This window comes from Myxocyprinus asiaticus, chromosome 3 (assembly GCF_019703515.2).
Source record: "Myxocyprinus asiaticus isolate MX2 ecotype Aquarium Trade chromosome 3, UBuf_Myxa_2, whole genome shotgun sequence".
Lineage (NCBI taxonomy): Eukaryota > Metazoa > Chordata > Actinopteri > Cypriniformes > Catostomidae > Myxocyprinus > Myxocyprinus asiaticus.
In genome coordinates this window covers 52,511,284-52,526,232 of record NC_059346.1, presented here as the reverse complement: position 1 = coordinate 52,526,232, position 14,949 = coordinate 52,511,284, and the positions used below count along the sequence as shown (strand labels likewise).

The window sequence follows — 14,949 nt, the reverse complement described above, 5'->3', positions numbered from 1 at the left end:
AGGCCGTAGCTCTTCTGATAACAGTAGGTGTCTCATCAATATCATGTGGTCAGTGGCGAATGAACAATCTCTGGTCGCTGCCATCTCTCTTGATGCCGAAAAGGCGTTTGATATGATAGAATGGGATTATCTTTTTAAGATTTTGAAAATGTATGGGTTCGGGAGTACATTTATTGGTTGGATTAAGTTACTTTATAAACAACCTGTAGTAGCACTACAAACAAATGGGTTAATTTCAGATTATTTTACTCTGGATAAGAGCACTCGGCAGGGTTGCCCTCTTTCCCCATTATTGTTCTGTCTTGCCCTGGAACCATTAGCAGCCGCGATAAGAAAGGAGGATGATTTTCCAGGGGTGACAGCGGGAGGTGTGGCGCATAAGCTTCTGCTTTATGCAGATGATATTTTATTATTTGTCTCTGAACCTACTAGATCAATGCCTTGCCTCCACAGAATTATTAATTCCTTTTCCAAGTTCTCAGGATATAAAGTTAACTGGTCTAAATCCAAAGCTTTGGCGCTGACAGCGTAATGAGGGTGGAGTATTGAGACCTTTTGAAAATTTGGTTAAACATTTTGGCATTCCCAGATCTCAGTTTTATAAGTATTTACAGCTTCGCCACCTACTCTGCACTATTTTTGGGAGTGGCACGCACCCCCCTAAAGCGGCAGGTGCAATGGGAGAGGTGACTGCTGCTTTTGGAAAAGGCCATGAAGCATCAGTGTATTACTCCCTGCTAATTCAGAGTCTGGGGGATGGAGCCTTGATTTCTCTCAAGAGAGTATGGGAAAAAGGTTTGAATTTGGTACTGGAGGATGGAGTGTGGACTAAGATTCTTAAAAATGTCACGTCTGTATCTAGAGATGCAAGGGTTCACCTTATGCAATTTAAGATTTTACATAGATTTGATTGGATCCACTCTAGATTATATAGGCTTGGTTTTAAAGACACACCCACTTGCTGGCGATGCCAATCAGAAGTTGGAGACACTACCCATGTCTTTTGGGGGTGCGTTAAGATCCAGGAGTTTTGGTTGAGGGTTCAGAGGTATTTGTGTGATGTTTTGAACATTCAGGTTTTGCTTTGTCCCAGACTCTGTATGTTGGATGATGGGGCGGTCATGCATTTAGGGATAATCACATAAAAAAATTGGGTTCTGACCAGTCTCATGATCGGCAGGCAAGTAATTTTAAGAGGTTGGAAGTCAATTGGAGCACCCTCTTTTTCGGAGTGGTGTGTGGAAATGGGGAGGGTAGCTGCATTTGAAGAGGCGGTAAGTAGAAGGCTGGGGTTTAGTGACTTATTTGCTAAAAAATGGGGCAAATATTTAGTTTTTTTGGGGGACTCTCGGGGAGGGGATGTGGAGAGTGTAGTTTAGTTTATTCATGTATGTTTATTATTATTTTATTTATATATTTGTGTATATATATGTATATATATATATATATATATATATATATATATATATATATATATATATATATATATATATATATTATTTTATATTTTTATTTTTATTTTTTTGGATTGTGTGTGTGTTATGTGAGACCACAGGGGTGTTCGTTAGGGGTCAGGGTGGGATTGTATTAGTAGGGTTTAAATGTAAAATGTTGATTCTTTATATATGTGTTGAGTTTTTTCCACTGTCATGTGCATATGAATCAATAAAAATGTTAATTAAAAAAAAAAATTATAAAACATACTTAAAATGATTTTTTTTTAAAGTAGAAGCAAAACTGCATAAATTAGGTTAGGTTTATGCATAAAGCATTAAAAAATAATTTAACAATGGTGTGAGAATAATACACTTCTATTCAAGATTTAGGCCTGTTCTCTGTCATATATAATAATATCTTATACAATTGTTTCTCAGGTAAATTGGATGTTTAGATATTTTTACTTTAAAACAAGACAAAGATTAAAGAGATAGTTCACCCAAAAATTTTAATTATCTCAATTTATTCACCCTCAAGATTTTTAGAAGAATATCTCAGCTCTGTAGGTCCATACAATGCAAGTGAATCATCCATGCAATTATCTAATCAGCCAATAATGTGGCAGCAGTGCAGTGCATAAAATCATGCAGATATGGGTCAGGAGCTTCAGTTAATGTTCACGACAACTATCAGAATGGGGAAAAAATGTGATCTCAGTGATTTGGACCGTAGCATGATTGTTGGTGCCAGACGGGCTGGTTTGAGTATTTCTGTGACTGCTGATCTCCTGTGATTTTCACACACAACAGTCTCTAGAATTTACTCCGAATGGTGCCAAAAACAAAAAACATCCAGTGAGCGGCAGTTCTGTGGATGGAAACGCCTTGTTGATGAGAGAGTTCAACAGAGAATGGCCAGACTGGTTCAAACTGACAAAGTCTACGGTAACTCGGATAACCGCTCTGTACAATTGTGGTGAGAAGAATAGCATCTAAGAATGCTATTCTGAGATGTGGGTTGGCGCTGTTTTGGTGGTTTTAATGTTGTGGCTGATCTGTGTACACGGGACTCCTTACATCCCAGGTGGCAGTGGCACTTCAAATATCTGGGTTATAATGAGGCACTTACAATGGAAGTGAATGGGGACAATCTGTAAACATTAAAATACTCACTGTTTCAAAAGTATAGACACAAGACGTGAACAATATGCGTGTTAACATGATTTTAGTGTGATAAAATCACTCACTAACCTTTTCTGTGTAAAGATGTAGCCAATTTTACAACTTCATTGCATGACAACATAACACTGTAAACCCTAAAACTCTCAAATGACAATTTGAACAACTTTACAGCTCAAAATAATGCACAAGTTTTAACAGAATAATTAATGCATGTGCTTTTATGAAATTATACCCTCCAAAAATTGGCTCCAATCACTTCCATTGTAAGTGCCTGACTGTAACCTTCAAATTTTTTTTTAATGTTTTTTTTTAAAGACGATATAAGTCGTAATTATTTGTGTGCTAATCAACAATATGCCACAAATGCTGTCGATTGAGCTTAACTTGTACTGAACCCGGAATATTCCTTTTTGGAGATTTTATTTCCTGTTAAAAGATTAATTGTTTATATTTGTCAACTGACCAGTTGCAAAGGTCATTTTATTTTCTCAATGTCGGGTAGGTTCACATTTAGGTTTGGTTTAAAGTTTTAATTAACCTCAATGCTCCCAGCACTTTTTGTCACGCAGGTAGGCCTATGTGTTTACCTGTAACCCAGCACTGAAAGTTACATATTGATCTCTCTCTCTGAGAGGAAGAGCTTAAAATGGGATCAGGGCAATAATTTTCCTACCAGCCACCATTCATGGAAAGAACCAAAGAATTAAACAATCTGTACATTTTTGATGGACAGAAACACAGAAGCAGTCTTGATCCGTACAAATGTTTATTCTCCACCTGTGCGCCTTCACTCCACAGGAGACTCACTGTGATCACGTCATCCGGGGTACCGGTGACTTAAAGAGAAATACCACATAACTCTACGTCCCCCATCTTTTAGTGGGAGACAAAATGAAAGTGCAAAAGACAAAATTAAGTATAACCAACAACATGACATCTGATAACAAAAAACAGGTGCAATAAAGGAGGAACACCTGACTGCACCAAAATCACATAACATGTGAATAACATGCCTGATGAAATATAGGAGTGCATAGCACATTTCAATCAGGTCATAACATAGTCTTTGTAATGTTGGTTAGGACGGCTGACTCTTCCAGAACGAGTCACCACTGAATGTTTGCCATCTGTGTCAGTGTAACAATCCACTTTAGGAGACTGTGGTTGCTGCATGGGCCCCTCAGTATTGAATGGTGTTGTGAGTGCCCCAGCATTAGTCACTACTGGGAGATCATCCCCCTACTGGGGGATTCTGAGACGTGGAGGAGATGTTGTCTGTTCCTAATGTACTTGGCACCTTGTGATGTGATGACGTAGCTATTTGGTTGCTGGGCAGGGGAATTCACAATTGCTAGTCTGTCAAAACCAGGTGCTGTCTGCATCCTGACAGTTTGCCCTGGCTTCAGTGCAGGGAGCTGATGAGCATTTCTATCATAATAGTCTTTCCCCCTTATTCTTTGTTTTGTGATAGTTTCTTTTACGTTTGTGTGGACAACAGGCTGAAGCATTGCCATGGTCACTGGGAAGAAGGTCCTTGTTTGCCTGGAAAAAAGGTGTTGTGCAGGGGATGGTAAGCCATCTCGGGGAAGATTACGAACATGGAGAAGAGCAGCATGGATGTCAGTATGGTCACGGTAGCATTTTTCCAGAAGATGCTTGGCAGATCTGACCACACTCTCAGCCAATCCATTGGATTGGGGATAGTGAGGGCTGCTGCGAATATGCTTAAAGTCCCATATGTGTGCAAAATCTGCAAACTCCTTGCACACAAACTGAGTAGCATTATCAGTCATTAGAGTGTGCGGGATACAATGTACTGCGAAATGTCTTTTCAGCTTCGCAATGACTGTGATGCTTCTCATGTCAGGACATGCTTCTCATGTCAGCAAGGACTAAATGTGTTTTTCCATGCCAATCAAACAGGTCAGCAGCCATGAAAGACCAGGGAAGATCCGGAATTTCATGCAGCTGCAGTGGTTCTTTCTTCTGATGAGGTTTGAGTGCATTGCAGGGTGCACAACGAGAGATTTCAGTGTCAATATCAATGTACATCGATGGCCAGTACATCATTTCCTTAGCCCTGCTCTTTGTCGCTGTAATGCCAGGATGGCCCTTATGTAGCTGGCCAACATAAAAATGTTGCAGTGTGGATGGGATAATAAATCTCTCCCCACGAAGCAGCAAGTCATCCTGAATGGTCAGCTTATCTCTCATTGAAAAGAAGGGACGCAAGGAATACGGAAGTTCTTTTGAGGTGGCTGGCCAGCCATTCCTAATCATATTAGAAAGCTGTTGGCATGTGACGTCTTTTTGCACAGCAGCCCTGAGTTCATCTATATGACAGGAAGATAGTATGTCATGACCTCCAGCAGGTCATCAGTGAGTTGTGGGTCAGACGTGGAGAGGTGGGCCTGGGACAAGGCATCAGCCACAAATAACTCCTTACCACGTTTGAAGATCACATCTAGGTAGTAACGATGCAGTTTCATCATCATACCCTGTAAGCGGGGTGAGGCCCTGTGCAGTGGGTTCTTTAATATGGTTATCAAGGGCTGATGATCAGCTTCTACAGTGACAGGGCGGCCATAGATAAAATCATGGAATTTTTTTGTCGCAAACACGAGTGCCAGCATTTCTTTTTCAATTTGAGCGTAACGGGACTCAGTGGGTGTGAGGGCCCGTGATGCAAATGCCACAGGCCGTCCTTGCTGTAAGCATACTGCACCAAGGCCATGTTGGGAGGCATCCGCCGAGTGAACAACTGGTATGGACGTATCAAAATACTGCAAAACTGGGGGGTTTGTCAAAGCTTGTTTCAGTCTTGCAAAAGCCTCATCATGAGTCTCATGCCAGCACCACTCCGAATCCTGATGAAGCAACTGTCTCAAAGAACCAGTGATGTCACTGTACTGGGGAATGAATTTTGATAATAATTTGTCATGCCCAAAAACTGCTCCAGTGCTTGTTTGTCCTGAGGTGTTGGCATGTCACATACTGCTTTAATTTTTTCAGGGTCAGGTTTGACACCATCAGCAGTTAGCAGGTGACCAATGTAATGGACCGAACTGACTCTGAACCTGCATTTGTCAGGGTTGAGTTTCATGTTAATGGCACGAATTTTGTTCAGTACCTGTCGCAAATGATCGTCGTGTTCTTCATGCGTCCGGCCCCAGATGAGAATATTGTCAACTCAATTTCACAAGGCTGTCCAGCAAACAATTGTTCCATTGATCTCTGAAAGACCTCACTGCCTGTTGAGATTGTATTGGGCTCAAGATGGCGCCGAGTATGGCTGCTGCGTTGCGAGCTCCGACGCAACATGGTAGTGTTTTGTTTGTTTTGTTTACAATTCTTATGTTTTTTGTCTTGGATGTTGTCTGCCTTATTGTCTACGACAGACAAACACTTTTGGACATTGGTTCAGCAATTACACACCATAAACCGGACTTCAAATTCCTCAATGCTGACCCGCTGTTTACAAACACGCAAGCGGAGCCCTTTGTCTGGTCTGCACGGCTGCGGAAACGCAGGAGGAAAAGGGGAAATATGGCGTTCTCATCAGAGTAAGACGCTGCACAAATCGACCCCCGCTACCCAGTACTCTACTGGCAAATGTTCAGTCTCTGGATAACAAGCTCTGTGAGATGAAAGCGCGGATCTCTTTCCAACGAGAGACGAGGGACTGCTGCATTATCTGCCTTACAGAAACTTGGATATCTGCGGAGATTCCAGACTCAGCCATTGAACCTGTGGGGTTCTCCATGCACCGAGCGGACAGAGCGAAAGACCTCTCAGGTAAAAGCAGAGGTGGTGGTGTATGTTTTATGATCAACAAATCCTGGTGTGATCAGAGGAACGTACATTCTATCAAGTCTCTCTGTTCTCCTGATCTGGAATTTCTCATGCTTCTGTGTCGACCATTCTGGCTAACGAGGGAATTCACAGCGGTCATTATCACAGCTGTGTATATCCCACCACAAGCCGACACAGACCGGGCACTCAAGGAACTGTATGGGATTATAAGCAAACAGGAAACCGCGCACCCTGAGGCCGCATTCATTGTGACCGGGGACTTTAATAAAGCCAGTTTCAAATCAGTCACACCAAAATACCACCAACACATTAGTTTTAACACACGAGGGGACTGGGTTTTGGACCATTGCTACTCTCCCTTCCAGGATGGCTACAAATCCCTCCCCCGCCCACCATTTGGCAAATTGGACCACTCTTCCATTCTGCTTCTGCCCGCTTACAGGCAGAAACTGAAACAGGAAGGACCCACCCTCTGAACGATCCAGTGCTGGTCGGACCAATCAGACTCTACGCTACAAGACTGTTTTGATCACGCAGACTGGGAGATGTTCTGGTCCGCCTCTGATGACGACATCGAGCTTTACGCTGATATCGTAATGTGTTTCATCAGAAAGTGCGTAGAGGACATCGTTTCGACCAGAACAACACGGATCTATCTGAACCATAATCCATGGATTAATAGCGATGTTCACACGGCACTTAATGTGCGGACCTCCGCTTTTAATTCCGGGAAGGCGGAGGAGCATAAACAAGCCAGTTATGCCCTCCGAAAAACTATCAGAACAGCAAAACGCCAGTACAGGAACAAGATTGAAGGACAGTTTAACACCACCAACTCTAGAAGCATGTGGCAGGGAATTAACATCATCATGGACTTTAAAGGGAATAAAAACTCCGCCGTGAACACCACTGCCTCTCTCCCGGATGAGCTAAATACTTTTTATGCTTGTTTTGAGGGAAATAACACCGCCCTCGCGGAGAGAGCTCTTACAGAGGTTAGTCCACTCTCTGTCTCTGTAGCGGATGTAACCCGATCCTTCCGATGGGTGAATATCCGCAAAGCCACGGGTCCAGACGGCATTCCGGGCCACGTCATCAGAGCGTGCACGAACCAACTGGCTGGTGTTTTTACAGACATTTTCAACCTTTCCCTCTCTTTGTCTGTAGTCCCCACATGCTTTAAAACGTCCACCATTGTGCCTGTTCCAAAGCTTAAATGACTGGCATCCTGTTGCTCTGACCCCCATCATCAGCAAATGCTTTGAGAGACTAATCAGAGATTACATCTGCTCTGTGCTGCCTCCATCACTAGACCCATTGCAGTTTGCTAACCGCAACAACCGCTCCACTGATGATGCCATTGCATCTACACTACACACTGCTCTCTCCCACCTGGAAAAAAAAACACTAATGTGAGAATGTTGTTTGTAGACTACAGCTCAGTATTCAACACCATAGTGCCCTCCAAGCTTGATGAGAAACTCCGGGCTCTGGGCTTAAACAGCTCGCTGTGCAGCTGGATCCTGGACTTCCTGTCAAGCAGACGCCAGGTGGTTAGAATGGGCAGCAACATCTCCTCATCACTGACCCTCAACACTGGAGCCCCACACTGCTGTATTCCCTGTACACACATGACTGTGTGGCAACACATAGCTCCAATGCCATCATTAAGTTTGCTGATGATACGACGGTGTTAGGTCTGATCACTGACAATGATGAAACAGTCTACAGAGAGGAGGTGCACACTCTGACACACTGGTGTCAGGAGCACAACCTCTCCCTCAATGTCAGTAAGACAAAGGAGCTTGTGGTGGACTTCAGGAGAAGAGAGAGAACACAGTCCCATCACCATCAATGGAGCACCAATGGAGAGAGTCAGCAGCTTCAAGTTCCTGGCCACATCACTGAGGAACTCACATGGTCCGTCCACACTGAAGCCGTTGTGAAGAAAGCTCATCAGTGCCTCTTCTTCCTGAGATGGCTGAGGAAGTTTGGAATGAACCGCTACATCCTCACATGGATCTACACCAGCACTGCACTTTATTACTCTTATATCTCACTGTCTCTGACTGTCATAAATTATATTATTATTATATTATATTCTCTCTTAACAACACACTGGCAACTTACTATCAACCGACAGCCTGAATGTCAATACAGTACAATACAACCTACTGTATATTTTATATATACTTTATATACTATTTTTAGTGTATAATGTGTATTCTATATTGTGTGTATTATATACTGTACATTGTATTTTATTATTTGTATATTGTGTTATGTGTAATTATGTGTATATTAGACTTTAATTGTGTTGTGTAAATCTGATGTTTATTGTAAATTGGTATATGTCTCATCACTGTCACGACTACTATGTTGCTCGGAACTGCACCCAAGACTTTCACCCACTGTTGCACTTGTGTATATGGTTGTGTGACAATAAAAGTGGTTCGGTTTGATTTTGATTTGAGGAGACTCACTATGATCTCGTCATCCGGGGTACCGGTGACTTAAAGAGAAATACCACATAACTCTACACCATCCATTACATTCCCAGTCTCCTTAGCTTTTTTAATATTTTACACTTTAACACTAACACAAGTGCTTAATCTCTGCTTGGCAGACCCTTCCTTGGGCTATACATGTCCATCTGGTGGTAATTCCCATCTTCACTATGTACATACAGTGTACAGGGAGCTGTGTTACTGTTACGCCCCCTATCTGTTATATACGTTTATGACACGACACCGATCTCGTGCAGTCACGTGATTTTCGCCAGCGCTCCATCATCATCACAGCGTGACGCTCAGTCAGCTGACGCTCAAAGTTTAGAATCTGATATAAGAAAGACTCAGGTCAATAAAGAAGTATTAATTGGAGTGTTTTTAGATGTGGAAAAAGCGTATGATGTGGAAGGAAGGACTTTTAATCAAACTGGGTAATATGAATATTAATGGAAAAATGTATAATTGGATTAAGGATTTTTTAATTGATAGAACCATTCAAGTAAGGGTGAATACATCATTCTCAAAGATATATGCAATCTGAATAGCTTTGGATGGAAAGCAAATAAAGAGGCTCAACAAATTGGAATAAGTAACTGTGCTGTTTGCCCTACTGTAGTATTGCCAGCAACACCCCCATGGCTATTCCCAATGCCTGCAGTTGACTTTCAGTTTCTAGTGAGTATAAATGATAAAAACAGACAAGAACCTAAAGAAACAATAGTACATAAATATTTGGATCAGAAATATGTATCAGTAATATACAGATGGATCTAAAGATCCTGAAACAGACATACAGCATCAGCAGTGTATATACCAAGGTTTAGGAACAAAATAGCAAAAAGAACATCTAATCATATATCAGTCCATAAACAGAATTGCTTGCAATATTACTGGCAATTCAGTGGGTGGAAGAGATCAAAATACCTGAAGTGGTCATATGTTCGGACTCTTTTGCAGCAGTATTAAGTCTAAAGAGTGGAAAATCATCAACTAGGAAACTAGGATATCTTTTATCAGATATTTTACAAAGTGTGTTCAGAATACATCAAACAAGAACAACAGTTATCTCATTTGTATGGGTACCCGCTCATATAGGGGTAGAAGGAAATGAAGTGGTGGATCAAATAGCAAAACAAGCATTAAAACACTCAGACATAGAGTTGAATGTTCCAATGAGTAATTTGGAAATAAAAAGGCTCATTAAAGGATATGTAGCAAAGAAAATGGGACAGTGAGAATAAAGGACGTCATCTATATAATATCGAGAGAGTAGTTGGGAGCGAGAGGAGAAGTTTTGGGTATAGAAGGGAAGACAGTATAATATCACGTCTCAGAATTGGGCATTCTGCTCTTAACCAGTCACTACATATGATTGGAAAACATGTATCCAGATGTTGTGTCAGATGTGATCTTCCTGAAACAGTCGAGCATGGTTTAATAAAGTGTAAAGGTTATGACAATGAAAGACTACAACTTGTAGAAGCACTTTGAGATATAGGAGTTAATCAGCTTTCACTGCAGAATTTGTTAAACAAAGATACAACTGTAAGAGTGTTCAACATTTTTTTAAATATCTCAGACACAAAGTTAAGGGTTAGGATTTAAGATGAACATGTAGTTTGTTGGTTCCCTTTTATATATATATATATATATATATATTAGTTTTCCCTCTACGTCAATGCTCCACACTCCATCCCAGTAGGTGGAGGAATATGCACCAAAAGCTGGTTTGCCAACCGCCATAAAACGTCCAAGAAGAAGAAGACGCTCGCGCACTCAGTCGACCTTCTCCACTGCTGGAGATACACACAGCAAAACACCAGCATCCTCCGCAGTGTTTCACGTACACCCCGTATTCAAGCATGGCGAGCCAGTCTCAGGGCATCCAGCAGCTGTTGCAAGCCGAGAAACGAGCGGCAGAGAAGGTCGCAGAAGCCCGTAAACGTAAGTGTTGTTTTTGCATGTCATCGCTTCAGACTGGAGCTCAGCTAGCACGAGCTAACTTCCTCTTGATCATAATATTTCCACTATACTTAGATTTGAATGATGAGGCTTCTCTTTATTTGCCTTTTGCCTCTGCCTCAGTGGATGTCAGGCTGGCCAACTGCTATGACCAGGGCCGTAGCCGGGTATTCTGGGGCCCCTGGCTTTATATTGCTTTGGGCCCCTTTCCTATTAAAAAAATACAGTTTAGAATTTGTTGTGGGGCCCACCTGGACCTGTGGGCCCCTAGAATCATTACCACCTTTCACCCCTACGGCCCTGGCTATGATTAATCATTTTACTGAATATTTGAAAAACGTCCTAACTGCAGTATTTCTTATGGCCCATTTACAGTGGGGACATTTCTAATGGTGACTCATTTTTAACATTTATAATAAGATGTTACATAAAAACATGCACTTAGGTGTGGAATTTTACACGTTTACACAATGATATACCTGTTATAAATGAACTCTTGTCCTTGCCTTTAAAGAATTTAATAGCTGCGTTCAATTCAGTCTTTAGTTTTGCTTCTTGTTTCTTGTAGTGAAGGAAATTCTGACAGTATTCAAGATCTCGTATGCTGAAATGTCACTGTGACATTGACTCACTGCTCATTCACACAGTTCCTGTTTAGAAGATTTTCTGCTGCCAGTTTAGTTCTCATTTCCTACATGCAAGAAATTCCCTTGCAAATAAATATGTTAATATGTAAATGTTCAGTTTTCAACACAGGGGAAATCCTGAGTATACATATTATTTTTCTTTACTATTAAAGTTATATTTCAATAATGAGCATTTTGTGCCTTTTTTTTAAATAGGGAAGAATCGGCGTCTGAAGCAGGCCAAGGAGGAGGCGCAGGCCGAGATCGAACAGTACCGCCTGCAAAGGGAGAAGGAGTTTAAGACTAAAGAGGCTGCGGTGAGATTTATTTGTGTGGATTCAAGGATAATTGTTTATCCAAATGTGTACTTTGAGTCTACAGTTTATTAGGCAAAACCATTTTGGTTCAGTGCTTTAAGGAAAAGATTTTTCATGGTTACAAGTGCCTGGTTATTGGTGGTTTAATGATGTCTTTTTACGATCATTTCAGAACCTCTACTATTTATTACATTTTATATGAGACCATTAAAGTCTTTCAGTTTAGATCGTTTTAAAGTCGCTCAGTCATTTATAGCAAGATTTTTTTTTTTTTCTTTCAGATTAACACTTTCTATTGATTCACACATTTGAAACAGAAAAGCAAAACATGTATTCATAGAATCAACTATAACCCCCATTATTCCCTTTCCCCCCTCCAAATCCCACTCTGACCCTCAACAAATATCCCTGTGGTCACAACTTATTTAATAAAAAAATGGGGCTGCTATTTGGCCTTTTTGGATGATATACACATTTAAAATTGCACTTCTCTCTCCACTGCCCCTCCCCGAGAGCCCTCCAAAAAGGCCAAATAGCAGCCCCATTTTTTCTGTTAAATAAATCTAAGTTGCCTAGCCTTCTACATGACATTTCCTCGAATGTCGCTACCCTCCCCTAAGAATAACCTGTCTGCCGATCATAACACTGGCCAGGACCCAATTTTTTATGCATTTATCCCTTATATTAATGACCACCCCATTGCCTAAAATACAGAGTCTGGGGCAAAATGAAATCGGAGTGCCCAATACGTCACACACAAAACTCTGAACCTTCAACCAAAATTCTTGGATCTTAACACACCACCAAAAAACATGGGTTGTGTCTCTATCTTCTGATTGGCATCACCAGCAGGTGTGTGTGTCTTTAAGACCAAGCCTCTACAATCTAGAGGGGGTCCAACTGAATCGATGTAAAATCTTAAATTGCAGGTTTTAATGAAAAAAGAGGTTTCTTACCAGAGGCACATTTGCTGGCTCTGCTCTTGTAGAAACACTTCACGGAAATCAGCGTCATGTTGTTGTGTCACTTGACTCAATGCACCAGAAGTTTAACCCTTAAAAGAAAGTCTAGATGTGAACAGTATTCAGTTGGTTTAAATTAATTTAAAGTATGTGTTGCATATAGCGAAGCCAAAATACAACATCCACGCATGTGGACGCGAGGTTACACGAGGTTAAGTACTCCCTGAGATTTTAAGAACAGTAACATTACAATAAATACAACATATAATTAATTTAATAACTTTAGTTTCGAAAATAAGAGTAAAATAAAGCAAATGTGCCACTCTGTGGGTGAAAGTGATTTTTACTATGGGAGCATACCTATTGAAACAAACACCCTTGAGTGACTTATTGCTTTTACAAAATGGTGACAACACCAATCTGACAAAAAAACACTAAAGACAACAAAAAGTTATATTTTTGTATACATTTAAAAAATTATGTTTTTTCACTTTAATTTTGCATTGACATTTCTATAACAATCTCATAAACCCCATGCATTTCCGTCATGAAGCCCTAGGGGTGTGTGCACCCATGAAACCCTGAACACCATTCTGTAATTTGAAAAAAGTAACTCATACATTACCATTAGTATTAGTTCTGGATCAACTGAGGATAAGGGAAAATATGCTATCCTTTAAAGCTAATGTCCCATTGTATTGTCCATTAGGCCCTAGGATCCCATGGAAACTCAGCTGTTGAGGTGGACAAGGAGACCATAGATAAGATGAGCTGCATCCAGAACAGTTATCAACAGAACAAGGAGGCTGTGCTTGCCAACCTCCTAAAGATGGTGTGCGACATTAAGCCAGAGATCCACGCCAACTACCGTGTTGCTGGATAAACACGTCCAATCGGCACATCCATTACAATCCTTAAATGCCCACAAAGCACTGAGACAAAGACTGCCACTGGACATAACACATTACAATATTAATACCTGATGATAAATGGCTGGATTCCAGCATATACACACAGATTATGATACCATCCTCTGACCAGTAATTAATGGCGCATGTACATTTTAATTGTTTTCTGCATTTTTTGCTTGTAAATCATTGGTATGGTCCAGTAAAAGTCTTTGTCTCTGTGATCTTAGTTAACTGTTGTATTATCGAGTTTATCAGAGTGAGTTTCTTTCTTTGTGAGTAATACATTGTGTTTGTGTGAGTGTCTATATCTTGATGCTACTGTATGTTGTTAATTTATAAGTAATCAGATGTTATTGTTTTATCTAATCGATGCATACAATATATAATTTTTTGTGACTAAGCTCATAATTGGCATCTTAATGTAGTAATAGCTATTAAATTTGCTCCACAATTCCTTCCTGTGCTCTTGTTCTGTATATGTAGGTGACATTCCATTCTGAAGAAAAAAGTAATAAATGTCTTGTTGTACACATTAATCAATTGCGCCATTCATTTTCAATTAGAAATCTCTAGACCAGTCTCTCTGGACAGTGCTGGTCAATTAGTGGATATATTTAACTCTTATCTACTTAATGCTTATATCAGAGAGCTGGTTGTTTATAGGTTTTCATTACAATTGTAATTGGAAATGACCAATGCTATGTGCCACAAATGAGCTATAATGGTTTCTGCCATCACAATGAATTTCAAAACCTAAAATTAGACCTGCTTTGGCCTTTTTTTCACAGGCACTCATACACAGGGGCGATGGACCTGAGTAACGGGCCTTCACTGGCAGTGTTGCCAACTAGTTTCAATGGAAAATAGCTAAAGCCTGCTCGAAAAGTTGCTAAATGTTGCTAGATGACGTCATACGCTAATTAGCATATTCGTGACGTCTCATTTGCATTTTTCATGGTGTCCGCCCTTTACATGTGTTTGCTTCTCTGTGCTTACCGTACATACTGTAATACCCTATTAATTCCCTATATCTATCAATCACAAAAAGTCGCCAGATTTGTCGCTAGGCGCTTTTGAATAAAAGTCACTAAAGAGGTCTGAAAAGTCGCTAAATCTAGCGACAAAGTCGCTAAGTTGGCAACACTGTTCACTGGAGGGGGGCCCACAGAAAGGCTTCATTGATATTCCATTATTTTATCATTTGTTTTATATATATATATATATATATAT

At 40.6% G+C, this 14,949-nt stretch overlaps 1 protein-coding gene across 1 annotated transcript; it reads left to right on the top strand.

Moving 5' to 3' along the window:
* The first annotated feature begins 10,678 nt into the window (after positions 1-10,678).
* On the top strand, positions 10,679-14,255 carry LOC127426983 (V-type proton ATPase subunit G 1-like). The gene is made up of 3 exons (XM_051674239.1): positions 10,679-10,885; positions 11,746-11,846; positions 13,518-14,255. Exons 1-3 carry the CDS (start codon positions 10,804-10,806, stop codon positions 13,689-13,691), a joined length of 357 nt encoding a protein of 118 aa, XP_051530199.1. The 5' UTR covers positions 10,679-10,803; the 3' UTR covers positions 13,692-14,255.
* The last annotated feature ends 694 nt before the right edge of the window (positions 14,256-14,949 follow it).

What these genes read in the sequence shown, in the direction of transcription:
- LOC127426983 (XM_051674239.1), top strand. Translation starts at nt 10,804, where the DNA reads ATGGCGAGCCAGTCTCAGGGCATCCAGCAGCTGTTGCAAGCCGAGAAA. An exon ending in GGTCGCAGAAGCCCGTAAAC is followed by an intron (nt 10,886 to 11,745) that starts GTAAGTGTTGTT and finishes TTTTTTAAATAG; the next exon opens with GGAAGAATCGGCGTCTGAAG. An exon ending in TTAAGACTAAAGAGGCTGCG is followed by an intron (nt 11,847 to 13,517) that starts GTGAGATTTATT and finishes ATTGTCCATTAG; the next exon opens with GCCCTAGGATCCCATGGAAA.